This window comes from Sparus aurata, chromosome 4, assembly GCF_900880675.1.
Source record: "Sparus aurata chromosome 4, fSpaAur1.1, whole genome shotgun sequence".
Classification (NCBI taxonomy): domain Eukaryota; kingdom Metazoa; phylum Chordata; class Actinopteri; order Spariformes; family Sparidae; genus Sparus; species Sparus aurata.
Window position 1 is genome coordinate 21273381 of NC_044190.1, and position 27655 is coordinate 21301035.

Here is a 27655-nt window from a genome sequence, read left to right on the forward strand (position 1 = left end):
TTTTAGGAAGTGATTTAAATGAAGTGCCTTATTCTGCGAGTCTCATGTCACCTTGTGCTTAGACATTTATTTTATTTGACTTTGTGTGTGTGTATGTGTGTGTGTGTCAGGCACCATACATCACCTTTGTTGTCTGAAGGGTGCTCAGATCAGCTCCATGTCACGTGGTGTCTGGCTCACGCTGTCACACACCGGCCGGCCAGCAGAGGGCCGAGGAGCTCACCTCACCTCACCTCAACCTCGACCTCAGAAAAGTTTTGCACTTTCAAAGTGGGCGGGGACCCTCCTCCTCCTCCTCCTCCTCCACCACCACACCTCCACCCGATAAGCGGAACTTGTCAGTGATGGAAAACTCAGCGGCAGGAGTGTCCCGGTGATGAGCTGGACGTCAATCAGCGGAGGAGTTTCACCGGTGAGCAGCTGGTGACCGGGAGGCAGCGGGCAAAAAGAGACTCTCAATGAGTTTATCTCCACCATCGGTCGGTTTAACAGACTGTTTCCTCTTTTGTTTTTCCTCCCCAGATTTGACCCCCTGTGTTTTTTACCTTTGTGTTGCCTGATCAGAAGATAAGAAGATGGAGTGGCGCCAGCAGACCAGTGTCAGCTGTGCAGACGCCTTCATCGAGGCTCAACGCTGGATTGAGGTACAAGCCTCGCTCTCATCCCTCTCTTTACTTTTTCTTCATGTGCTTCAGACTTTTGTTCCTGTGTGAGTCACGGTGAAGATGTGGTCCAGTCAGATCACTTAACCGCGTGTGGAGACAGGAAATGTGTGCGTATTTCAGTCTGCGGCAGCCATGAAGGATCACCTGTCCATGGTTTGTGTCATTAAAGGGGCCCTGTGTAGAAATCCAAACTCAGATGTTTACAGTGCTAATGAGGTAGTGATACAAACGACAAGAAGGTGGCGGGGTCCGCCAATTATAAATCTTTCTCTTGTGATTAAACTTTCTTTCCCCAGAAACTACAAAGTGCACCCCTTCTTTTCTTTTCTTTTCTTCTTTTTTTTAAAGCTCACCTACAGCCAGACACCTTTTTTACAGACTTATCTGTGAGTTTGAATGCAAAACACAAGTGGATAAGACTCAGGTAAGAGTTGAGCTGCTGACACAGAGAGCCCAGTGTGAGAATCTTATGCGGTCGTCCAGATAAAGACCATTTGACTACAGAGCTTCAGAGGGAAATTCACACGGAAGGAAGGCAGATAATTAGAAGAAAAGAAAATATCCTTTATTTTTCCAGGGGGAAACAGACTTGCATACAAGTCCATAACTCAACACACGTGCACGATTAAAAGCAACTTCACATATTTTTCTTGAAGTTCAGCCTCCAGCTGTTGGAAAAAAACACCACATGATAACAGAGGGCAGCTTGACCATCTGTTGGCCATTTTCTGGATGAATCAACTAGTTGTTTCATCAATAAAATGGCAGCAAAATGGTGAGGAATATTAATCATGTTTCCCAAAGCCCTAGATAACGTCCTCAAAAGTCTTGTACGTCTACAACCCAAAGGTATTCAATTAAGTGTCAAAAGTAGTAAAGAAACCAGAAAATATTCATATTCAAGAAGCTGGAATCAGAATTTTTGAATTTTAGTTCTCTCAGAAATATCAAAGAGTTGCAGGTGGCTGCAGATCGCCCAAGCATTGCAGCGGCTCTGAGGGTTGTGGTGTTTCTTCTGTGATGCACTGGATGTCGATCCTCGCTCAAGTTGCTTGTTTGTGATTAGCTGGTTTGAGCCCTTTGCACGTTTGCTGTAGTTAATGCGAGGCAGGCACACTCAGTCTGCAGGCCGTGCCATCCGCAGGCGGTGGAGGATGTGGTTTTAAAGCAATGCAATGCAATGCTCGACTGTTAGAGGCTGCCGCTGTCCAAAAATTGTCAAAGTCGTAATCCTTAAATCATAACCAATGAATACGACTCGTAGACAGTGTGCCCTGAGTGCTGCTCTCTTGGCAGTGAGCCCGTGCCAATTTTGCCTGTCTTATTTCCCGGCACTGATGGTGTGTGTGTGTGTGTGTGTGTGTGTGTGTGTGTGTGTGTGTGTGTGTGTGTGTGTGTGTGTGTGTGTGTGTGTGTGTGTGTGTGTGTGTGTGTGTGTGTGTGTGTCTTTTAGAAAGAAGGAGAGCAAGGCGTATTGCTTTTTAAGGAAATGGCAAATGGTGTCATAAATGCCTTTTCGTGCCAAACAGCATTGGGAATGTGTTGGCACTAACATCCAGCATTACAGATTGTGGGATAATAAGCTTCCATATATTCAAGTGTCCAGAAAGTGCTGTTGTTTATCATTAGCAGCAGCACCAGCAGCAATTACATTTAAATGTTTGCTCAATGCCGACCGGACTGGAGAATAAATAAGAATGGATTGCCCTCCTCTGCATTATGTAAACAGGCCATTTAGTTTCTGGTGACACGGGAGCAGCACAATTTTTAAGCCGGCGTTCTTCTATAATAGAAACAATAGCCGACATCTCCGCAACAAGAGGAAATTATCTCTTGAATGTAGCAAAACTTCTGATTATTTCCATTAGCGACCAGTCTGCCAGTTACTTTCTCTTCCTTGATTAGTAGTTTAGCATATGAAGTATCGTGAAAAGCTTGGTATACTGTGCGAGCGCCCAGGTGACATATTTGAATATGTTATTTTTATTTAATCACAGAAAAGCTTCACATCTTCACATTGAAGAAGCCAAGGTTGGTCAATTAATCGATCAGTCGATTGAAAGTACATTAATCTCAAACTATGTTCATAATTGAGCTGCACAGTGTATATATAGTATACAAAAAATTAACTAAACATATCGACAGAATGTCAAGAAATACAAGTTTAGATATCATGACGTCTGTGTATTGTGTTGCAGGAATATCCACTGAAGTTAGCATGCTAACCTGCTAGCCTTGCCCTGTCGCCGGTTTCCATAAAGCATTTTTGTGTGCCGTTTGAAGAATATCACATTAGAAAATTGCTGGAAACGGCAAAATTAAAACCTCTAATGTGCAAAAATGTTTGTACGCTCGCTTGAGGTGTCGATTACAACTTGCCCTATTTGAAAATAATTCCTGAAGAACTCTCTCCATTTTGTCTCCTGGTTTGTTTACCCCTAGCCTCTGTTTACTTCGACATTCATGTCTGACGTAGCCACGTAGGCTACACCACATCATCTCCTGTCAAAATTAGGCTTTACGTAGTCTAGTTCATTCACTTAAAACAGTTTGCACTCCCCTCCGATGCTCTGAGCTCCCATTATCAGCAGCCACCTTTGGTAGCAGTTGGTTATCAAAATGCTGCCCCCTGTTGAAAAGTCTTTGGGTGTTGGACTTTTGGTTGGACTAAAGCAATTAGAAGATGTCGCTTTGGGAAGTTTATGATGAGTATTTTTCACTTAAAAAAAAATCAAATGTCTAGACTCAATTAATTGTGAAAATAATCAGCAAGTCAATCAATAATGAGTAAATAATTGTTAGTTGCAGCCGTCTGTATCACCACAACGCCTCACTTATAATGGTTGTGTTGTGACGTGTTTCACCTTCACAAAAAATTGCAACCCTTGCAATTACGAAAATATCTTGATAAATGTGTTACTTTGTTCGTTTTTCTGTCGACCACCTGTTGAACCTGGGCCAGATTCGTTCAGTGAGGATTTCAGTTAGATGGCTTCATCCCTCTTGTGTTTGTGGAAACTCTCTCTAACAATTGAAGCTGTCTAGAGAGCACTTAGGAACATATGGTTGAAATTCATTGAATCTGTGTTTCCTAGAGGCAGTTGTTGTGTTTTTTTTTAAATGACCAATTAAAGTGTTGGAGCTGTAGAACAGACAGAACGTTGACCTCCATGATGGTGTGTTATCGAGTCAGCCTGGCACTGCGTTGTTTGATTGCGCTGAGAGGCGTCCCGTCCATGCCCGGTGCCCGGCTCTACCAAAAAGGAATTGTGATGGTGGATTCCTGGGGGGATTAATTAGTGAGAAGAATGGCCTTTTGGGGCCCTCTGTTAGTTATGGAGCTGAGCCTTAATAGCCCCATTTTTATGTCCTCATTACAAACCCCCCTGGCCTTGTGCTCGCTCCTGCCATGTAAGATCATTTAGTTGATGTTGTATTCTTTGATTTGACCTAGACTGTTTTTTTTAATTTTTTTTTTTTATGTGAATGTTTGTCCATACACATTTTTTTTTGGCCCACTGTTTTGCATTATGGTATATGGTTTATTTAGAGAGAATTCAGGCCTTGTGCTGTAGTTGTCGCTGTAGCTTTTAGCTGTTTAGGCTCAATCTGAACAGCACCCAGCGCATGTCATTAACTTCACTTTGCTTTAACTAAAAAACGGGCATTGTGGATTGAAACATTATTCTGATTGACTTTAACCAGGACCTTGTCTTTGTTTGTTTTTTTGCTTTAGTAGTTCCCACTGAGCAGCTTTGTGTCTGTTACCAGAAGTGCATAAACTTGTTAAGCATGTTGTGACGTTGCTGTGTGAAAGTTGTGATATTCAATAAAATGTGCTTACTTACTTTAATTGAAATATATACAAACCAAACTGCAGTTTATGTGTATTGTTTTAAATCTGTTTTTCATAGTTAACTGTTTGTTTGCTTTTTCTCCCGGTTCATTGCTGTTGGTAGATGAAGCACCAACGAAGTTTGTGTTGCTATTGGGGACAACTTGTAGCCTGAATAACCTAAAGCAGGTCCAATACTGGATTTTAGGGCTAAAACTGAAATCTTGAAAACATTTCTTAGAATGTTCCCTTTTTAAACAAATGTTGATTTTGAAAGATTGTTGATATGAAAGGAGAGGGATGTTTTACAATCAAAAAAATAAACATTTCAGTGCCCTCTGATGGACAAAGTTAGAAATGGCAGCCTTGTTTATACATTCTCTCACACATATCATGACTTTTTCTGTATTTGCACACTTTGTTACTTAACGGCCGACACGTCCCGAACTAATATGCTAACAGATGATGGCAAATGATAACGGGTAATAACAGACGGCTGTTCAGGCTTGAGCAGAAAACCCTCTTAATGTGAATGGAGTTTCTCACTTGCACTCTTCTGCACACCACATGCACATTTCTGCTTCATGTAATGAACATCTGAAAATGTGGCTGTGGGCAGGTCCCACCAATAAGTATGTTTTACCATTTGGAAAAGTGGCTTTACAGGCTCAACTGTTGGAGATTGTATGCGTTTGAAATCATCATAAATGTCACCAGTAAAATGAAACTTTGAACACACATGTGCAACATTCAATGGATAAATTCCAATTTTTATTTTTTATTAATTAATTTATTTTTTTAGGAAGTGACAGGAAAATCGTTTGGTTGCAACGACTTCCGTGCTGCCTTGGAGAATGGAGTTCTGCTCTGCGAGTGAGTACATTTTGATGCGTTTCGTGACTTTCACAGTCGGGCTTTAGTTTCAATTACCATGCAAACCTGTGGTTGGATTTTTAATTTACCAGCTTGGCTTCAACAGCTTTGAGGAATGTAACTGCATGTAAAACAGACCGCTGGATGAGAACTGTTTCATAACTTTCTGCATTTCTTTACAGTCCTAAAGCATATCATAACTTTTTATAACGCCAACTTGTAGGTATAAAAGCGCAGTGAGGTTATCAAATGAGAGGTATGTGGGCAACAAATCAAAGCTAGTAGGTTAGTCCAGAAGTCTAAAAGCTCTTGGTTCTTTGTCTAAAGTGCATTAAAGCCGGTTTACAAGCGAGTGAACTGTTTCTTATATAAAGTAAATAATCTTAAGGTCTATTGTTATCTTAAGGTCTACTGTTATAGTGTGTGTGTGTGTGTGTGTGTGTGTCACATTTGTGTTTTTCATGTTTTTTTTTTACCTGTAGTTTGATCAACCAGTTGAAACCTGGCATCATCAAGAAAGTCAACAGACTTTCTACTCCCATCGCTGGCCTGGTGAGTGTTTTGAAGTCCCTACCATGTCTTATGTGTGTTTGTGTGGCTGTGTGATGCAAGCAGTGTTTACTTTGCCACAGAGAGTCAAACGAAAGACTTCTGCAAATGCTTGCCTGTAGACAAATGTTTTGTAATCCACCGATTTAAAGAAAGCATTTAAAATGTGTTTGTTGCTTAAAATACAAGAGCATAAGAAGGCACCTGCTAGCCGGGAAGTTTCAACACGTCTTGTGGTTTCCTGTCAAAGGCACCGAGAGACAGTGTTGCCACAGCTCGAAACTGCATATCAGTGTCACGACCCAGCTGCTGAATATGTAAAAAAAAGAATTCATGAGGTAAATGCAGATGTATATTTTTTGGCCTCGGGGTGTGTTTTGATGGCTTCACACAAGTATAATTGCAAAAACTGCCCTAAGCAAGGGCAGGGAAGGATCAATTACCATCTCCCATCAGGGGCCGATACATAGGCAGAGACCACCAGTGGATGGTGGTGATGGTGGTGTGTGAGATGCAGATGTAGCAGAGACTAAGCAAGCTACTGTGACTGCCTAAAGGACCATTCTGGGGCTTTTGCATGTTTTAACTTACAAATCAAAATATACTCGACATTGCTGCTCAAGCATTCATGTCTATAATGATTTTTCTACCCTTCAAGCAGCTTTTTGAATAAGCACAGAATAAATATCCTGTTTGTACAACCTCGAACCCTTTAATTCACAGTGGTAATTAACCATAGTAGACAGTAAGCTTCCTTTTTTATTTGTTGGGAAAGTCTTTGCATGGTGATTGGAGATCTGATTCAATTTTGTAAAGTTACACATCAGTATAGAAATATAGATCATTTTGTGGATATTTTTTAAAGCTAAAAACAATAGAGTCACACGCTGCAGTTTGTCTGTCTGCCAGTAGAGAATGCCAAAACATTATCTGACTTATGTTTAAGTACGAGGGACGACATTAAAGTTGTACATAGAAGTATTCCTTGCCCGTATTATGTTCATTTTCAGGTTCATACTTTTATCTTGTACGTCGACTAGAATTTGTTTACATACGCAACACATGATTGTCTCGCATAGTGTCTCGTCTGTCTCTGTCTGAACAGTCCCGAAAAGCCCAGTCTGCCCTGATTGGTCAGCTCTCACAGACCTGAGCAGGCACCACCAGCTGTTTTCCACCACCGGCTCTCGTTTTTACGCCCGTGCTCAGGGTCGTGCTGAGGGCGATGACTGTAGCGTTATCACAAACCTTACAGAGGTCCTAACCCCAGATGTAAATGCAGTTTCTGAATCGATCATTTTGACACCCTCACAGTATTATGTAGCACCTAGAGCTGCTTTGAAAGACATGGGAAATATCACTTCATATAATATGCAACCCTTTAAGCTGAATGATCCTATGTTTAGCTTTGAGTATTGATTTGACTTCATAAGCTTAGATTTTGACCTCTTCAGACCTGCCTTGCAGAGCTGGAAGGAGCAGTCTGTTGTTTTAAGGGCTGCACCTACGAGAGCAAGTTTGTTGGCGACAAGGCATAAAATCTGCTGCTTATATGCTTGAGGAAAGGGTCAGCACCTGAATATGAAAATTGTACTGACGTTCCTTTTTTTCCCGTTTTATTAAATGTGGCAAAAAAAAGAAGTACGCTTATAACTACATTAAATTCATTTTTGGCTTTGGCTTAACCGTCGTCAACCAACATCAGATTAGGTTTCTAAGGAATATACACATTCCAGTTGCAATTTAATAGATTGGGATTGATAAATCAGTGGTTATTGATAACAGCAGTCCCAGTCTTAGTGGTAACACAGGAGTACTTTACTGTAAACTCTTTATTGTTGCTTGTAGTTGGTGTGAGGTTAGTGGTGGTGGTGGCATTACCAAAAGCTCTCCTGACGTTAGTTGGAGCCAAACAGCATCAACTTCATCATCAGCAATCTCTTCTGATTGTTTTCCAGACCCATACTTTTAGATGATCTTAATTTTGCCGTGTCTTTTCATTTTCATCTCCAGGATAATGTGAACGTTTTCCTGAAGGCCTGCGGGAAACTGGGCCTGAATGTGTCACAGCGGTTTGATCCAGGAGACCTGCAGGACCTGTCCACTCGTGCAACGCTGAGGTACAGTCATCTTTTAAGTAGCTGAGGTTAAATGTATGTGCCTGAGGAGAGTTCTCTTTTGGCTGTGTTGAAGGCATTTAACACTGAGGTGTTTTTACTGCATAGCCTGTGCTGAAAAGGGTCATAGTTTGAGTCTCACAGCTGCTTTGCATTCATAAAGAAAAGGTATCTTTGCCTGACAAGCTGCTGCTTTATACAAGTCGATGGCCTGTTCTCTATAAATGTTGATAAGTAGCTGATTAACAGAGCATTGCAAATGAGATTTGACATCAGGTTTTTGTCCATACAGCTCTCTATCTTGTTTATTAGTGATGTAACTGTACGTGCAGTCCTTTCTGTAAATTGCAACATGAGTAGCGTCACTCTTATTTCCCTTTCCTTTTATTTTAGACGAGATGAGACCAACCGAAGACTCAAAAATGTAAGTTTGACCGGGATCACTGCCACGTTTACTCTCCTCCTCGGCTGATTTTTCTTTGACTTGATTTTTTTCCCGACGTTCTCTTTTTGCTCTTTGAAGCACAATCTTAAAGGAAGCTCAGTCCTGCTTCACTTAACCTATAAATAACCCCAAACACTATCACCATTCCCCCTACAATGGCACATGTATGGCCTAATGTTTTATCACTATGCTGTAAACTGCTGCTGAAGTGTGTGCGTGTGTGTGCGCCTGTGTGTGTACACCTGTGTGTGTTTGTGTGTGTGTGTGTGTATGCGCGCGCCTGTGTGTGTACGCCTGTGTGTGTGTGTGTGTGTGTGTGCCTGTGTGCACTCCTGGTATTTTACATGTTTGGAAGCTCATGAGCTTGTTTGGTTATCTGGGAGGCCTCATTTGAATCTCACAAAAGCTGTGGACCCAGTAATGAGGCTGTTTTGTCAGAGAGCTCTTTCTTTGACATGGGTGGAGCATTTTTTTTTTTTCCCCCTCAAATTTACCAATTAGGGTTAATTTGCCTCCATTGAAATCCAGTTTCCACGCAGGACTCCAACCAGATACACAGATATCTCACTGTGTTTGTATGCAGTAGTGATGTAATGTGGACTAATGTTGACCTGTACTGTCGCACCCTGAACAGAACATTCCATTACCAGTAACATTATGTAACCTTTTTTTTTTTTTTTTTTTAACCTTAAAATAACAACTTCGGAAACATTGTGATGGGACAGTCTCTTGTAACAGGGTGAATGATGTCTCTGTCTCAGCCACTACACCCCCCCATCACTTGTTTCTGCACTGCGTGACTTCAGTGAGCGGGTCGGATTACAGTGTTACATACATTCTTACTTTCATAGTTCATAAAAATCAGGAAACATGTTGATAACTGGCTACAAATTAATACACCTAGGAGTTCTTTTAAGTCAATGACTTTGTGTGATTTAACAATTCTCAGTCGGAGAGAATGCAGAACATGGACACATTTGCCTTTTTCTTAGATTTGCCACAACCTTTAAAGATCAACATAATGATTATTTATTAAAACTTTATAACTTATTATTATTCCTTTGCTGAGCCTAATTTGGTACATGCACATCCATCTGTATCAAAGGCGACCATGAGTGTTTTCAGCAACGTTGCCTAAGAAAAACATAATGCGATACTGATCAGTGTTCATTATAGTGGCGTCTTATTACTAATCTTTACAGTCCAGCCTCTATTTATTCCTAAAATGTAAGCCATGGAGCCACTCTGCACTGAACTCTGATGGAAATTGGGGCCATTGTTAAGTAAAATCATACATGGCTAATAATACCATTAACTAGGATTAACCTGTGATGACCCTGTTGCCTGCAGTGTAATGATTTTCTCTGCATGAGGTCGGTAGACTATTAGAGAATAATGAACACATCCTGTCCCGGTGCTTCAGGCCGACAATAAGACCTCAACGCTCTTTTATTTTTTTTTCTCAGGTTGTACAAATGAGGGGACACTGAAACCAATTTTGGCTCCGGTGGCTCCAACAAAACTGCTTATTTAAAAAAAAAAAAAAAAAAAAAAAAAAAAAAAAAGAAGAAAAGGAAAAAAAATGCATATTATAGTGTGTCTCTGTACATCATTAAAATGAACCCCTAATAGGTTATATTTCTAATCTGCGGTGACACTGATGTGTTGACCTGGCAGATCATATCACCGTTCAGCAAATGGTTTCTATTGACAGACGCTGGATGAGCATAATATGAGAATCCATACAGACAAAAATGATCGTCGTTCTCCTCTAACTAGCATTTTGCTCTGAAGTATTTGCTCAATTCAATCCTCTTTCCTTCATGGATTTTTTTGTAATCCGGGAAGGAGGGCAGTCCGTCAAGAAAATATCCCTCCCTCGAGGCAAATCGGAAGTAAATCGTGTCCAAAATGCTTTGGTTGTGATATATAACACTAACGGGAAGAGACTCCTATTTCACAGCCTTTACTCTCTGTCTCTGCTCATGTTTGTCAGTCGCAGACATTCATGGTTCCCAGAGAAGTATTCCTAATGCATTCGGTCGCCCCCCTGGCTTTTCTTCTTACGTCACAGCGAGGTTGACATTTGCGAAATTTGGTGCATGCTTTTGTGTCACCATGGGGGAGAATATTATTCCCATGACTTTTCATCCAGCACCGTCACCATCATCATCAGGGCTAAATGCCAAAATACCAAATTCTAGCTAAACGAATTACATTCCCATCAGCCTCAGTTGTGAATCGTGTTTAGTCCTAATTAGCGAATGTTGGCATGCTAAAACATGAGCATTTTACCCGCTTAAAGGTGTACTATGTAGTTTTTAGGAAGACATTTTAAAAGGAGAGAAAAATATTCACTTATTGATTATCAAGACTGAATACACAAACTGTACTAGATTGTTTTGGCACATTATGTAGAGTTTTGGAGAGGCACATTTGAAAAAACTCAACAGCAGTTTCTCTTCCCATATTTCATGATGTGGTTACTCAAGATTATCCTCAGGCCTTGTTGTTAATAGTTTGGTGAAGGAACCTCTTATTTCTGTATCACCGTGCAGAAGGAAGTGAGCATCTAATGAGGGATGAGAGGCCAGCTAACAAAGATGGCTAACGTGAGCATAAGGTCATCCATGAGTAGATGCATGCTTCCTTCCTCGCAGTGATACGGTTGGCAGGTGTAGTTTGGTAGAAAGTAAATGGTTCCTACTTGAAACTGCTCTCAACTAGCAACAGCTTTCCGTTATATTAAAGAGAAGGCAGACATCTCTACAGTTGAAACAATCACGTCAAAACAATCTCGATGGATAAATAGTAAAACTTTTGGGGTGACCTTTCCCTCTTAATGCATTAATCTGTATGCGCATTCTCCTTTTTAGCAACACTTGTGTTTTTTTTTTTATTATTTCCCCCCTGAGAACGAGTTTCTCAACGTTTTCTGAATGCAGTAGCGCTCAGCAGTTTCTCTTGGATCTTTCACAGCTTATCCTCCTCCTCTGAGTAGAACTGAAAATAAACCGTTGCCAGGCTCAGACTGACATGCACCTCTGTCATTTTGGCAGCCTCTCCCCTCTCATAGCAGGTTTGACAGTGTTACGCTCAGCAGCTTTCACTTTTGGACGTCTAAAAAAAAAAAGAAAGTCAAAGGAAAATGCAAACAGTCAGCCAGATGGACATTTTTGTCAGAGCTGTCTGGACGGGCTGCCAGTTAGGTTGACCTTGTTTTGTCTTGTGTATTTTTTAATCTGTTAGGTCATTTTAACATTTATCATCCGATTACATTATGAAAAACTGTTTTCATGTTTGTTTTGTCCACCGTGGTGTCAGTCCTACATCCTATTTTGCAAACCTATGAATGTACAAGTGATTTATGTGCCCCTCATCTGACTTTTTCCTCTCTTTCTCAGGTTATGATCACAATCTACTGGTTAGGCCGCCATGCCCATCTGGACACTTATTACAGTGGGCCTCAGCTTAACTTCAAGGCCTTTGAAGGGCTGTTGGGGTTGCCCTTGTCCAAGGTGAGCTTCTCTTCAAAGCTTTTAACACAATTGAAGTCCTTTTTTTTTAATCTTGTAATCGACATTAACCCTGCCTTCCAAAGATTCTAGATGAGGGTAGTAATGTGGTTGTGAAAGACGGCGGGTACAAGGAGTGCTGGTACCCAGAGAGGGAGGAATACCTGCGTATGAGGCCGGGTTATAAGACGGAGATCTCTCTGGACTCCCGAGCCCTCCACCTCAACAGCGAAGGTACTCAACAGTCTTCTCCTTGTCAGGAATTTGTGCACAACACAGGCTGAAGTTTGAATCCGTTGAGGTCTAAACAGTGTCACATTTTTACTTTTGTTTTGCAAAAGAACTTGTCAACACATAAATGTGTTTTATCAAAAGTTCACGAGTTGTGCAACCACGTCATTGGGCGTGATCAGCCTTAATTGTTGCATCAACATTCAGGAAGCCGCATGATCCTGAATTTGTCTGCACTCTGCCGTGCTCTGTCTCGGTGCACGTCAGTGATGGCTTGTGGCAAGTTCCTCACTGTGGTGATAGAAAGTGTGTGTGATGGGAGAGGGTGAAGGACTTGGCACAGTGCTCGCTCAAGGCTTGGCTGTGTGAGGAATCAGTCACCCACCAAAGGTTCCTCTGTTACGCTCTCTTTCTCTGTTATTAACCATAATGCATGCATAATTTTAACTTGTGTTTCTCTAAACCTGAATCTTTTTTTTTTGTTGCTCATTCTCCACTTTTGTGTGGTCGCAAGGTTGTGGAAGTGACGCAGAGGCTGAACAGGTGTTCAAGATGGAGAGCACACAGCACCTGACCCAGCAAAACAAAGGTTTTGTCCCAGCACCGCTCCTACGTAGAAAACAAGGACAGGAGAATGGAAGGGGAGGCGATGGTCCACTCAACAGGTACTGCAAATATGTTGGTTACTGCACCGAGAGAGTTCATCCGCTGATACTAACTCACTTATCCGTAACTGCTGAAGGACTGTTTCCAGTTTATTTAGCATTAGCTCCTTGGTTGAAGATTTTTCTTTCAATTCATATGAACAGGAACTTGACCTTACCCTAGAAAACTCAGTTTTATTTCAGAGTCCATATACAGTCTGTCACAAGAATGCAGTGATGAGGAGAGAACTGTGTTCCATGATCAGTATGTTGGTTGAAACAAAAAAAAAAGTTTGTAGCAACGTGGACATAAAAAAACAATTTGTTTTTCAAAGGAACATTATCTACTGTGCAGGCTCTTGTCGTATTTGGACCTCATTTTGTACTGCCTTCAGATTAAAGTTTCTCATTAATGGAGCTACTGATTCTGGCAGCCCCTGTGGATAGAAGTGGTAGCAACACCGCTTGTGTCTAAAGGTCTTGATCTGGCCAGTGGGTGTAAACGATGTGAAGGAAACACAACATATCATTTGCACTTCTTTTAAAACACCGCTATCTGCATGCTGAAGGGTGATCATGTTATCCATCGAATTGTGGCTGTAATGTGACGATGGTGAAACGAACTTAAATTTGTGCCGCACCACCAGACTGTAGAGCAGCTTCTTCCTTCGCGCCGTGAGACTCATCTTCAGCACTCATCCAGGTTACACAAGTCAAAATTGCAACTTTTAAAAAAAAATTTTATGGAGAAGTCAGAATCTAATGACAGGCTTGAGTCGCTATAGTAATCATATGGAGGGATATACTATTATACTGAGATTGTTTCAAGTTAAAAGTTCCTTGTTGTAATGTTAAATTGCAGCTGAGTACTTTTTTCTTCACGCTTAGCCCAAATCTATGAACTGTGGACAGGCAGGCATTCATGAAGACACACGTCACGAGGAGACAGACTCATTTTTGTTGATTTTCTAAGTATATTTACGTGATAATTAAGCCTGGTTTTTTATTTCCTTCCGGTCTAGATTGACAGAGTATTTCTGACGTGATTATTTATGACCAAGTTCTGTTTTTAAATGCCTATTTTGTTATAAAAATTTGGACCAGGAAGTAAATCAAAGACCAGTAACTTGAAACTGAATATAGAACAAAGACAACTAGGGTAAATGCTAATAAATGAAACCAAAGAATAAAATACATTTACAAAAATAAACTATGAATAAATTATGATTTATTTTATATCACTCTTGCAACAAAGCTTTTTCAGAATGGTGTTTTAGAATACAAACACACAGTCTGGATCACAGAGGACAGGCTTGCCTCTTGTGACTGAGTTTCTTCATGCCTCTGGTCTCTATGGTAACAAAGAGCTGGAGACTATGTCAGGTTGAGTGCTCCTTTTGGTGGCCAATCACCCGCAGGGTCAGTTTGGCCGTAGGTGACTTTCTACAATAGTTCATGTGGAAAGGTGTCGGCAGGAAGCTGTGGGTGTGTGTTTTTAAAGAGCTGTGGGGGGCCTACGCTCTGTTTGGCTTTGCTTTTACTCTACAACACTAACTACAACTCCACTGCTTGCAAAGTGGAAAAGCATTGTATACCTCTAACTCTTCTCCTCAGAGACCAGTGAATTTGCCTCCCTGCATTAATCATCAGCCTCACCTCTTGCCTTTTAACATTTGGGAGCAGCTGTGTGCTGTCGGATCACGTCTGAGATACTTGGTGTAACTGTTTTATCCGAAGCGATGTCTGTGTGATCATCATCACCACCACTTGAGAATAAACACAGACATGGGTCTACCACTCTCTGCTGCAGCACTCAAGATGCCCCTTTCTCACCTCAACCCCACCTCACTGTGTCTCCCTCTGACTGTACCTTCAACGAAGAGCTTTTCCTACGAGCTCTGTGTGAGGAAGACTCTGACGATGACACCGAGGCTGACCCAGTCCTGGATGACTTGTATTTGCGGCGAGTGCAGCAGACCCTCCATCAGACCTCTACCAACCCCAGCTATGACCGCTTCTTACCCCGGAATTGGACACCGGAAGAGGCGGTTCGCGTGCGCACGATCTACCTCGGCTCCCAGAGAAGACCATGGTATCGTAAACTGCTGGGCCTAAGGTCTGTTCACTGTTTTTTATTTATTGTGCAAGTGTGAAAGCTTTCGTGTTTTATTCAGAGCTAATGCAACGCTGACACTGCAGTTTTGCTCTTTTGCTGTTTAATAACTATGTTGATGCGCTGCTTGAAGTAATCCTTGTCACGTTAAAGAAGCCAAAACATTACATGGCTGCCAGGTTGGACTTTGACTTGCTGTTCCTCATCAAATCTAATATGAAACTTTTGTGTGTGATGCAAAACAAAAAAACTCTCAGTGAGACATGATGGCATGCTGTTAAATGTATTCTTGATTGTTTTTGGCTACAGCGTTAGATATTAGTTTAAAAATCCAGCTTAACTACACCAGCAAACCAAGTCCTGGTTTGCTAGTCAGGGAAACAGCTAGCGCTAGTTTGCAAAGATGTAACTGCTGAACCCTACATCTTGCAAAATTCTATCCCTTTTTTTTCCCTTTTTAGTGATTTTATAGATTCTTGTGCATGTTAAAGTCTCTTGAAATTAAAAAAGGACAAAAGTCCATACTAACAGAAGCTCCTCTCTCCCATGGAATGCACTGCTCCTGAAATGCCTCATCAGTAGTTTAATTTTCGTGAATTCAGATTATGTCACCATGTCACACATTTGCACGATTTGACTCCTCACCGCTAGATTGGCACTTGAAAATTAATTTAGCAGAGCTACTCTGTTGTTGTTAGTAGTGCTTGTTCAAGCGTGTGCAAGCTGACCAATCAGAGCAGACTGGATATTCAGGAGGAGGGCCTTTTTTAGAGAGACAGGAGCTAAAATAGACAACGATAAAGCATTTAAACCTATTCTAGGTTCAACCCAGAATAAAAGTATAAACATGAAAATGAGCAATCGCACTGTGTTTCTTTTCTTTGACTGAAGCCACAAAGCTTTAGGTTCTTCTGAGGAAGAGTTTGACGTCATTTCCTGGCTCGTGACATCAGCAGCTGTACAAAACATCCCCGAAGAACTTCGGACGCATCTCTAAGAAACTCTCCAGGCCTCAACGTTCACTTTCATCCTGAAGATCCATACCCGACTCATACACTAACCATACACACTGTAACCGACTGTTGACAGAAGCTCTAACATGCTATTCTATTTGTTATCTCCTCATGTGCCAAGTGTACCTGTTACTTTTGCATTTGCAAATTTTCTAATCCACTGGCAAACTGCGTAATTCAGTAAAGATATGCAAACGTTGCTCTGTTTATCTAACTGATGTCTCATGAAGTGGATAAGAAAAATAAACGTGCCTTGAATTTATACCATTAATGCGTGCTGGCATTTACTCTGGCACCTTTTTTTTTTTTTCCCTTTTTTTTTTTACAGTGCTGATGACGTGAGGACTTTTTATAACGGCTTCATGCTGAGTGACTCATTAGTTTATAATGGTTAAGTGGATGACTCAGGCGTTGTGTCATTCATCATGTTTTGATAGCCATAACAGAATAATAAAACCCTGTGTGTCAGCGCAGATGTTTTTCAGTCTACATTTTGTGTTTTTATATGGCTTTGGTGTGGTAAAAAAAAAAAGTGTTGTGCTGATGATATTGTGCATTAAACACACTCTTTGTGCTATGATTTTCTCTGTGTGTGTGTTTTGTGGTAGGTTTGTATTACATCTGTGATTAACTGTCACATAAGATGGCCTTTTTCTGAGTGATGTATACAGTGACTCCTCAACATCAATCATTTTTTTCAAACCCAATGTTTAGATGCTGTTCATCAGTTTTCATGTCTGTTTCTCTGGTTCTGTAGAACATTTCAAATCCAGGCCAGACCTGAGACACAGGTTCAGGTCAATCCTGGCTGGATTTGGTGAGTCCTGAATTTTGAGGCAAATGAAAGTCGTCTGAGGCCGCTTGGATCGTAACTGCTCTGTCGCCGCTTCGTCTGAACGTGCTGCTGTTTGTATTCAGCCTACCTGCAGAGGAAATGATTCTGCAAACATCATTTGCATTTTCATAAAGATGGAGCACTTGGTTTACCGCCCACTACTAATTTTCCAGGCAGACGCTTGACAGTAGAATTTACGGCGATCTGCAGGATTGTTTTTAATCACAGTCTTGGTTCCTCCCATCACATTATGTCACAGTTTTGATTCACCACCTGCTAAATGCTGCTGTAAGTTATTTGAATGTCACATCTGACATCCTCTGTCGCCCACAGCAGTGCTATTACTTGTTACAAGTCATGGCTGTTGTTTTTCCAGACAGCAACATCTGTTGCCATTTGTTCTGCTGCGCTACTTGACTTGCATGCTATTCTCGGGCTTGCACTTTGCTAAGGATTTTGTTGTTTGGATGCAGAATGTGCCGTGTTGCAGCTGTTAATATTGTGGCTTACTGGCCTGTCATGTGCAAGGTGTGTCTGTGTCTGTGTGTGTGTGTGTGTGTGTGTGTGTGTTTGTGTGTGAGACCCACATACAGAAAGCTGTCAGTGTAAGATGACGTGTTGGTGTGCGCTGCATTGCAATACTCCTATTCATCATGCTTGTTCTGCTGGACTTGCACTTTCATGCAACTGCAGTGTTTGAAACACCATCCTTGTTTGCTCTGTATCCATTATTTCCTTGTCTTGCCTCTTTGTTTGTCTGAACCAGGAGCAAATCACTCAGTGACATCCCGATGGTGTACCCTGTGCGTAAAGTACCTGATGGGAACATCATCCACGATGGCACGGGAGGACAGTGGAATCAAGAAGACAAACGCAATTGTAGCGTCGCTCCCAAGGATGGCGAAGAAAAATGGCAGGATGTAAGTCCAGAAGTCTTACCACAGGAAGATGCCGATAAAACAGTTTGCTTCAATGTCCATTTAGTAGCTGCTGGTGTGATATGCTCAAAAGCTCTCCATGCTCTTCAGCAGATGACGTGCCCTGTTGTCAAGAAACTGCAGATGTTCAATTTTTGTTTTTTCTGAGTACTGTAAGGACTTCTTTACCAAGTTTATGTAAAAGTTGGAAATTGCAAGTTTACCCAGTTTTTTTCTTTTTCCTCTCCCTCAGGAGAAAATGATCTTGAAAGTTAAAAATAACAAGAAAAGCTCCTTTCTCCCACAGAAAACACTGCTCCTGAAACGCCTTGCTAATAGTCTCGCCTTTTAATTCTGTGACTTTGACACACTACGTCACCGTTACATATGTGCATAATTTATGTCTAGTGGCAAATTTGATACTTAAGATTGGATTTAGCCCAGCTGCTCTGTTGTTGTCAGACGTGTGTGAGCTAACCAATCAGAGCAGGCTTGGTATTCAGGAGAGGGTCCTTTTTAAAAGAGGAGGGAGCTAAAACCGATCGTCTCAGACAGAGGGGGAATACAGTGTTGTTGCACTGGACAGTATGTGAAAACTTTGTGTTGTTTTTTATTTTTTTAATTTATTTTTTTGCGTTAAAGTAACATTATAGTTGTAACACAGAAAAAAATTATGAACCTAGGAAAAATAATAGGTCCTCAGCACAATATGTCTCCTTTTGAAGTTTAATAAGTCCTCAAAGTTCTCAGAAAAAGGTAAATTTGAACATTTACAAATCCATGACTGGGCAAACTTGATCAGGAGGTGATAGTCTGATAGCTCAGGCCTGTGGAGGTGTTCGCTGACTGATGCCTGACCTCCTCTTTTCCTCCTCCCTTCACTCCTGTGTCCACCTGAACTGCTACAGTTAGCAGCAGTTAGCTGTGACTCTTGCAATATGCTGCCCCCTACTTGATCGGAGTATGTTTTCACCGTTCAAATAGCATTTAAACAGACATTTCCATAAAGCCTTACATTAATTCTATGCCCCTAAAAGCACTTTGACTTGCCTTGTGTTCAAATGCTGGTAATACAGTGTTGCCATAAATGCACTTGTTCCAGGATTTGACGAAGTGGAAGAACCGTCGCAGGAGCACCAAGTCTGACCTCCGCAGGAAGTCACATGACAGAGATCACGTCATCAACCAGATGATCAACGGGGCCTCGACCAGCTTTGAGAGGAATGAAGCGGGAGGTTTCTCAAAGAGGTACAAACATACACTTTTAAACGTGTGTGTGTGTGTGTGTGTGTGTGTGTGAGAGAGGAGCAGCTCACCTCGCCTGATAACTGTTCAGTATCCCACAGTGAACTCATGTAATATGACACACCATCTTTTCTGCTTCCTTTATTACGCCCACTCCTCTTCCCTTACACGGCAATATCCCCAGAGACCAGGAGTCACCACGCAGACAAAGCTCTGCCCCCCGACCTTACTCCATCTCTCCTCCATCAAAGAGCTCTGATCTGCGGCCACGTACTCGAGCTCTGCTGGCCCGCAGCTACGCCACAGAGGCTCCGTTCACACCCACAGCTCCGCTTAGCCCTCATCAATCAGCCCACCCTCAGGTAAGTGTTGCTCTGTGTTTACTTCCTCAACCTTTTGGAACATCCCTTGCTGTATTTACTTCAGTACACCTTTTCTCTTCTCAGAGATTGTCGGTCAGGGCCATGCCTGCCTCTGATGGGAACATCTTGGGAGAAGAGAGCCACTTTGCCTCCCTGGCTTCAGATGGAGCAGGGGTTACCACACCTTCTCCTGACTGCCCGTTCAGCTCCCAGACACAAGTCAAAGCCCAGGGCGGCCCGGCTCCTTTCCAGCCCACATCTGAAAAAGTCTTTACAAGCCAAATCTCCACTCTGATCACAACTATACAGCCAAACAAGACCGCAAAGTCGTCTGAGTCAAGTCAAAAGGCACTTCAATTCTGCGCCGATTCAAAAGCTCCAACTTTTTGCACCGATGCCATGAATCAGGCAGATTTGCATGCCCTGGAGGATCACCAGAACCACAAGTCTCAGGAAGAGGTTCCGAACACATCTTGGCAACCAGCTGTGGAGCAAGGCAGAGGCCAGCAGGCCACAGGCATCCACAAGTACTTGTCCAGCTCCGGGTCCTGGTCCGGCTCAGCCAGCCTTCCTCGTGGATACCGGAGGTCCGAGGGCTCATCCCGTCTCTCCACTGCAATCACAGCCAAACCCTTTGGGACCAAACCGTCGAGGGTGTCCTCACTACCAAGACTGTGCAATGTAAGTTTACTGTATTTAAGCAGTGCATGGTGTCCTTAAAATAAGTCAAAATAATTTGGAAAAGTCCATGTTTTACCTTGTAGATTGACACAAGTGAGTTTACAGTCATTTTCACAATGTGTTTTATTATTAATTAGATAAAAAAGTGATATGGGGTGCACCTAAATTGAAAAAGTTAGGTGCACCAGTGCAACCACTGTGGAAAAATTTGTCTGGACCCCCCTGTCTCAATTCATTTGTCAGCACTCTGTTTTAATTTTATAACTTACTTAACCCAGATAAATTGTGTCCGAACCAGTGACAGCCAGTAAGGGTAACTAAAGTATACAGAAATGGTAGATCTTCTTGCTAAGGGTCTCGTTTATGTATTTTGAGTAGAGGCATCAGTGTTAGGTTTAGTTAAAGGTTGGTCTCTTCATGGGATTTTTTTGACATGAACAAAAACTTGAGATTCACAGTCAACTTTGTCTTTAAGTCAGTACCAGGGCAGGAAACAATACAAGGTAAAAGTTGTTCTTTTCCACTGTAGGGTAAAGATGGATGACGCTACCTTACTGCTCACCTCATGGCATACCAGTAGGCATACATAATACATTAAACCGGCGCTGTCAACTACCATCCTCCCATTCCTAAACCCCTAAGTTGAATCTGGAAACACTCTGATGGATTTTATATTAGCAACAACATCACTTTCCAGCCGCACATTCCCATGATTTATTCAGGCTTTACATCCTGTTTCAGGTAGAACTGTGTCCAATTTTGAAATTCTCTCAAGATGCTGGTGAATAACGGAGATGGATACGATGGTTGGAGAGTAGATCGGTTTGTGCCTCTGCGGTACAAATTTTAAAATACTCTCCAGCGTTCCGAAACTGTCGAGGAAGCCAACTTACTGATTTTACCTTTACGCGGACTGGACAGTTATAATTCAGGCTTACTTGAGGTTAAGTGCTCAAGGGAGTGCACAGGGGCCGAACAAGTTAACGTGATGTGCTTACTAAAAGTGGGTGAGCTTGTGTTACCTCTGTTTTCTTGGATCGCCGTCCTCATTAATAATAGAAGTGCTGCGGCACCATTGTAAACCGTGTCAACCTATTTTCTGTAGGTCATTCAGTCGCTTTCGACGCTGCAGAATAAAACTGTGAAAATCACATGCATCCGTTCTTTTCTCTTTTTTTTTTTTCGTACACCTCCAGGTAGACAACAACCAGGGGCTGCTGTTGAAAAGTGAGAAAGAGACCTCTCTTTCTTCTCCGCCCATTGAACCTTTGCTCAAAAGACAGACTGCCAGCGCCCATCTGCGGGGTCAGTACCAGGCTTCAATCAGACAGAAGAAAGCCAGCCAGGCGAAGCAGGATGGTGCGGAACAGGCAGAGGAGGTGAAAGGTGCCACTTTTTCCAGCCAGACATCCTTTCAGACCAATGGCCATCATCAGCCCTCCACCCAAACCCAGCTACTGCCGCAGCCTTATTCAGCACCGCAGGCCCGCCACATCAAAGGCTCCATCCTCCCGTCTAATGGCAGCACAGACCACCCAAAGGTAAGTTGTGTCTTTCAGCGCACGTGAATACACTGATGTACTTGTGAATTACCTTCGAAAACTTGGAATGTTTGAATCCAGGATTTAATGACACTGGATCAAACTGTACTCTACGCAGGGATTATCATTATCATTGACGGCGCCTGTCGATCAACAGAAAAATCCAAACGAGTCAGAGAAGAACACGGGCAAAAGGACGGAAAGATAATCACTCTTCTAAGTAGTCATAAGCTGTCTTATGTGGCCGACTGATCAGGCACTGATCTATTTGCTGCTATTATGACTTGATTAGTTGTAAAGACACTGAGGCAAATAAATGAACACTGCCCCGATGAGAGAGGCAGAGAGGAAGAGAAGGTGCAGTCCAGAATTTTGACTGAGAAAGACCAAGTTCTCGATTTTGTGCTTGTAACATAATGAGGAGTAAATGATCAAGCTCTTTTGAAAATTGGCTTGCGTAGGCCAAGACTGAAATATTTTGGAACAGCAAGTCAGACTTGGACAAAGGTAGCTTCCTCCGCGCCTCAGGTCTCGCTGCCCAGCCATGTCTCTTTAGTGACAGCTAGTGTGTGTGTGTGTGTGTGTGTGTGTGTGTGTGTGTGTGTGTGTGTGTGTGCGTGTGTGTCTGCGTGTGTGTCTGCGTGTGTATGAGTGTGTATGTATTTGTGTATGTCTTTGTGCATGTCTGTGGGGGTGGGAGGGTTGGGTTCTTTTACATTTTCTTTTGATTTTATTTGCTGTTTCTTTTTTTCTGTTTTTAAATCTCTGTAAGGCGCTTTGAGCTACTTTTCGGTATGAAAAGCGCCATACAAATAAAGATTGATTTGATTTGAATATGTTTGTGTAACCGATATCAAGCAGAAGTTTGTCTTCCTTAAACCATGCGCGATCTTCCCCCACGACTGACTTTCACCCAGCAGCCATTTAGCAGGAAAAACACAGATGTAATTAACAATATTAAAAACGATTGTACTCAATTTAGGTGAGCTAACTCCAGGCTGCTCAACTTCTTTTTTTTTTAATGGCAATGTTGTTGGTGCATTACCTTTTGAGCAACGCGTGTCTGTCTACACCCAGGTGAGAAAAATGGCAGCAATTCAGCTATTTCCTCTCCACTTCCCACTCAATCGCTCTAAAAAAGCAGGGTCATTTTTTTTTTTTTGTTCCCAAAATTGTTCCAACTATACCTGCCCTGCTGTGCAGCGATTGGCGATCGCTTGTTTTTCAACTCGGTGCTGAGAGCTCTTTGTGGGGAACCAGATCATTTGGTCAGCTCAGCACAAAGAACCAGCTCTTTCTGCTCCCAACTCATTCTTCATTTAGTGCCACTTCTGACACTTCTTTTTTTTTTTTTTTTTACCTATGATGGGTTTTTTTTTTTTTTTAATCACCTGAAGTATTCAGTGTATTTATTTTTCCAGAATATAATAATTCTATATATTGGTTGGCGTGTGTGTGTATGTGTGGGGGGGGGGGCGGGCGGGCGGGCGGTTACAGACTGTAAATAGCTGCATTGGCTAATCCACCTGGGATGCAAATGGCATCGTCTGCTGCTGATCCCAACTGTCCTTAATTTAATCAGCAGGGTTAACACAGTAGTGGCCCTAAAATGCTTAATAGTCACTGGCTCATTGTTTTGAAGCTTTTAATGTTCAGGACACAATGTGTTTATCTCTCTGTCCTCCATACTTGAATAAATATGTTGATGCTATGCCACCACTTGAAGCCACAAACATAAACATGTCATAGAATCTGATCATCATTAAGATGGCGCCTGGGGCAGGGCTGCTGTGATAATTGCACCACGCTGTACACAACAAGTTGTCCTCTCATTGCATCCCTTCACTGTATCTGCGTAGCTGCCCTCTGACGTATCTAGTTTCCAGCAGGAAGCGCGGGACATTGGATCACAGGGTGTCACCTTTGTGTGTGTGTGTGTGTGTGTGTGTGTGTGTGTGTGTGTGTGTGTGTGTGCGTGCGTGCGTGTGTGTGTGTGTGTGTGTGTGTGTGTGTGTGTGTGTGTGTGTGTGTGTGCGTGCGTGCGTGTGTGCGTGTGCGTGTGCGTGTGCGTGTGCGTGTGCGTGTGCGTGTGCGTGTGCGTGTGCGTGTGCGTGTGTTAGGTGGATCACAGTGACATGAGAGTGAGCCTTACTCTCAAACCCAACAGCAGACCAGACTTTGGTTTCCAGACTCACTGGGACTCGACAGGAGCGAGAGTCAAGTCCATTCAACCTGGTAAGACTTTATTTGCTTCATTTTGATTCTGGATTGCTGATGATTTGTCTCACTAACAAGAACTTTATGTTCATGCTGGTGTGACATTACATAAGTCAAGTCTTTGCTGATGTTGACACTGCATTCCGCTCACAATGTTTGTTTTGTTGTTTTTGCTCCTCAAGAGGAAGTTTGCTGTAATATCTCGACAGTTTTCATTCCAAAAAGACAAAAAATTACGTTGCTGTACAATTAAATGAGTTGAGACAAAGCAGCCTCTCGTGTGAGCAACAAAAGTGATTTCTTTTTCTATGTTTATGCTAAAAATTTCAAAAGAAATGTATGTGAAAGATTTTTACAGACCAGGCAGATAATAATGGCATGCATGAACAGTGAAATTTTCACAGTTTTAAACTACACTTGAGTGAGTGATTTTAAACTCTGCCATGAATATTTAATCAGATGTGAGAGGAGGTGTCACTTACTCGCTGCAATGTAGTTTTGGTTCACTGGCCTACTTTTTAACTCGGAACAGCAGCCTTGGCCTCAGTAATCTGCCGCTTGCAAACAAGTACTTCCTGAGTTCTTTTTCACAAAATGTTTTTCTCTCTTCATCCCTCTGCTGCCCGTCCCTCCCCTCCTCAGGCAGCCCGGCGGAGCTTTGCCAGCTGTGTGTGGACGATGAGATCGTGGCCGTTAATGGGGTCGCAGTGGCACACCTGAACTACACCCAGTGGAAGGATAAAATGACATCTTCACTGCAAACTGGCAGTCTGACCATGGACATTCGGCGCTATGGCAACAAGGGTGAGACGATGAGCCGGAAAAAAAAAGACAGTTGTGTCTTTTTACCACCTTCTGAAATGATTTGTGATAATTCAACCTCAGACTTCTAACCAGAGGGCCACAAACGGTTCGCAGTTAGTTTTGATGGCCGGTTGTTCTCATTAGATTGGAGCACCAGCGAGGGGAGCCATCTCAACCAGCCAGGCCAGAGCAGGATGACCCTCAATCTGACCGCCTCAGCGCCCGTTCTGATAGGTTGCCCCGATCACCTTGCCAACACTTGCTCCTCTGCAGACGCCACGGTCAGGAAAGTGTCCAAATTCAATGGGCAGACGGACAATGTGAGCAGTGTTTTTAATCGCATCTCGCTTTATGCAAAGCTCTGCTTCTGAGAGTGCAGCTCATCAGGTGAATCTTCTCTTACCCGCCCAGGTTATACAGTGTAAAGTCATGCATGGAGAGCTGGCTGGCAACCACGAGACAGCCAGAAGTAAAGGTAATAACAGGCAATAAAGTCTGTAATGGCAATAACATTACAAATTGAAACATGACAAACATCTCCTTTAAGAAAAACTCTCTTCTTGTCACCTTGTCCGTCCTTCCTCTACGTGTAGGTTATAGTAATGTTATTAGGAATAATCAGAAACGGAGGGCAGATTTTTTCAGACAGACAGGTAAACTTCAAGTTTTGAACTCGAGACTCGTTGTGTAGCAGCTTTGGTGGCTTGTGCTCTGCTTGGTTAACTGTTGGGTATTAATTAATTAGCGATGCTCCAATATGGAAAATTCTGGGTCCCTTTTTTGTGTGAAGGGAACAAAGAAATCCCCTTTTTATGAAAGAATAGGTGAAGTGTTTTCTAATCATTCAGCCCTTCATTACACTATCCGTGAACGAGCACAAATTAAATCATGCAAATTTAAACAAAACAAACCTTTTCATTCAACCACTTTTCCCATGAAAAAAGACAATATTTTTGAAAAATAACACTACAACCACCTGTTCAATGAGGGGGGGGGGTTGTTCTGCACGTAGCCCAACAAAAACATTCTCTTTATTAAACATAATAAATGTAATTAAAGGTAAAAGTGGTTACGAAGTTGCTGGTGATGCCTGTCGTAATTGTCCTCTCTGGTTCATTTCCTCCAGAAACTCCTCAAACATGATCTGTTTGAGTGGAGCGTGCCCTGAATAGAGTATTGGATGGGTTTGTTTACAGCCTCCAGTAACACACTCCTTTTTTTTTTTTTTAACACCATGGTCCGTGTCAGGCTCCACCCCGAGTGATGGACAGAAAAATGAACAGATTTTACAGCCCTTTTCTTTCAGCCTTTATATAGGCGCACCAGTACAGCAGACTACGTGCTGTGCAGTGGTGGAAATGGGTTGTTATTAAGTTTTAAAAGGTGACCAATTTTCATGAATTGGGTGGTAACCGGAAGAGGGCAATGAAAAACTGGAGTCCGCTGGGCAAATCGGAAAAAGGTTGGCAAGAATGAGTCTCAAACACGAGACTCAGTTGTCTCCCAACTGAACGCAAGAAAATGAATGTTGACATGATTGTGTTTTTGCTTTTAGAAAAAAAAAAATTTCAGTTCAGAGATGCAAATAGCATCGCTACTGATCGCAACTCACTTAATTTAATCAGCATGGTAGGTGAGATTATAAACATTAGTGATCTGCACAGCATGCATTTCCTAACCAATTAGATTTTACAGCCCTTTTCTTTCAGCCTTTATGTAGGCCGAACCGTACAGCGGAGGCAGAAATGGGTTATGATTATGTTTTAAACGGTGAAAGCGTGAAAAATTGTCATGAATTAGGAGATATATGGGAGGGTTGTGGCCCCCAGGTGGTGACCGGAAGAGGGCAATGAAAAACTGGAGTCTGCTGGGCGAACTGGAAAAAGGTTGGCAATAATGAGTCGGGGAGAAAAGTAATGGCTGTGGTCGGCAGGAGGGCGAGGTTTGATGGTGCGTGTACCCAGCACAAAATGGATGGGACACGACAGATGAACATCAGTGAGTGCCATTTGGTTTGCTGAGAGATCCGTGGCAGCCAACAAGGCGAATGTCAGCCAAAATGTTGGACTGATAAATCGGTACATCCCTAGTTTTCATGAAAAGAAGAAAATAATGCAAATAAAAAAAGGATTTATTTTAACATGAATCTAACACTTAAGCAGCATTTTTAATCAAAACAGACTCACCATGAACAAACTATTAAAGATGTAGCATTTCTATGAATTAATCTGTACAACAGTCACGATGCATTTTTCAGACCAGGGCATGTTCGTAATAAACCGTGTGCAACATGCAAGCGATTCATCTTTTTCTGACATATTCCGCGTCCTTTGTGTCGGCGGGTTGTAACTTTTTAATTGGCATCTTTCTCATTCTTTTGCACAATGGCTGATTTGTGTCTCACTACAATGGCTTCCTTCTCTCTTCAGGCTCGGCGGGATTCAGCTCATGGGTTTACTTGTGTGGTAAATGTTTTGCGTGGTGTTTTTTGTGGTGTTTTTTTTGTTTGTTTTTTTTTGACTGCTCTAAAATCAGTTGTTGTGGAGCATAATGAGCGAATAAGCAAAGCAGAGTTGTGTTTTTATATTGCATGTGAATAACATTTTAATTTTCCTTCACTACGACTTAACTCTTCGCTCAACCGTCTCTTTTTCAGTGTTTGCTTGGAGTATCTTTCTGCTGGGGATAAATTAGCAGATCAGTTTATTTAATCTGCTCACTTAATCTTAACTTCTCTCACTTACACTGACATTTGAGTCACCTGGAGTTTGATATTTCCACAAGATATTCAAGACAGTCCTGCAGTTGTAAAAAAACTTTACAAAGAACAGAATTTTCACTGCATTAATTCGGCATTGTATACTTAAATGGTTGCTGTGAAGCGGCTGCACTAACCTCCTGCTCTGGCTGCAAAAGATTTTTCAGACAAGAGATTGAACACTGTACTTCTATACCTCTCGGCTGAAAAACAAGCATGCTCTGTAAGATCATCCATTGTGAGATCCGTTTCAAAATGAGATTTGGATTCTGTGTCTCCTAATGTGTCCCCAGCC

The 27655-nt window shown here is 42.2% G+C and overlaps 1 protein-coding gene across 5 annotated transcripts in view; it reads left to right on the plus strand.

Moving 5' to 3' along the window:
* Window positions 1–328: 328 nt before the first annotated feature.
* The window catches only part of LOC115580712 (LIM domain only protein 7-like), a 33171-nt gene continuing 5844 nt past the window's right edge, over window positions 329–27655 (plus strand). For 2 of the 5 annotated variants that reach the window (XM_030415317.1, XM_030415314.1), the window contains exons 1-19: window positions 330–412; window positions 523–644; window positions 5303–5373; window positions 5856–5925; window positions 7936–8042; window positions 8433–8463; window positions 11889–12002; window positions 12086–12233; window positions 12745–12895; window positions 16758–16817; window positions 17602–17755; window positions 18855–19000; window positions 19182–19359; window positions 19444–20040; window positions 21237–21581; window positions 23702–23816; window positions 24441–24602; window positions 24747–24922; window positions 25014–25077. In XM_030415317.1, coding sequence (XP_030271177.1) covers window positions 576–644; window positions 5303–5373; window positions 5856–5925; window positions 7936–8042; window positions 8433–8463; window positions 11889–12002; window positions 12086–12233; window positions 12745–12895; window positions 16758–16817; window positions 17602–17755; window positions 18855–19000; window positions 19182–19359; window positions 19444–20040; window positions 21237–21581; window positions 23702–23816; window positions 24441–24602; window positions 24747–24922; window positions 25014–25077 — 2758 coding nt within the window. In that variant the 5' untranslated portion in view covers window positions 330–412; window positions 523–575. Of the gene's footprint in view, window positions 413–522; window positions 645–5302; window positions 5374–5855; window positions 5926–7935; window positions 8043–8432; window positions 8464–11888; window positions 12003–12085; window positions 12234–12744; window positions 12896–16757; window positions 16818–17601; window positions 17756–18854; window positions 19001–19181; window positions 19360–19443; window positions 20041–21236; window positions 21582–23701; window positions 23817–24440; window positions 24603–24746; window positions 24923–25013; window positions 25078–27655 lie in introns of all 5 variants that reach the window. The other 3 variants (XM_030415313.1, XM_030415316.1, XM_030415318.1) reach the window with 3 other exon arrangements.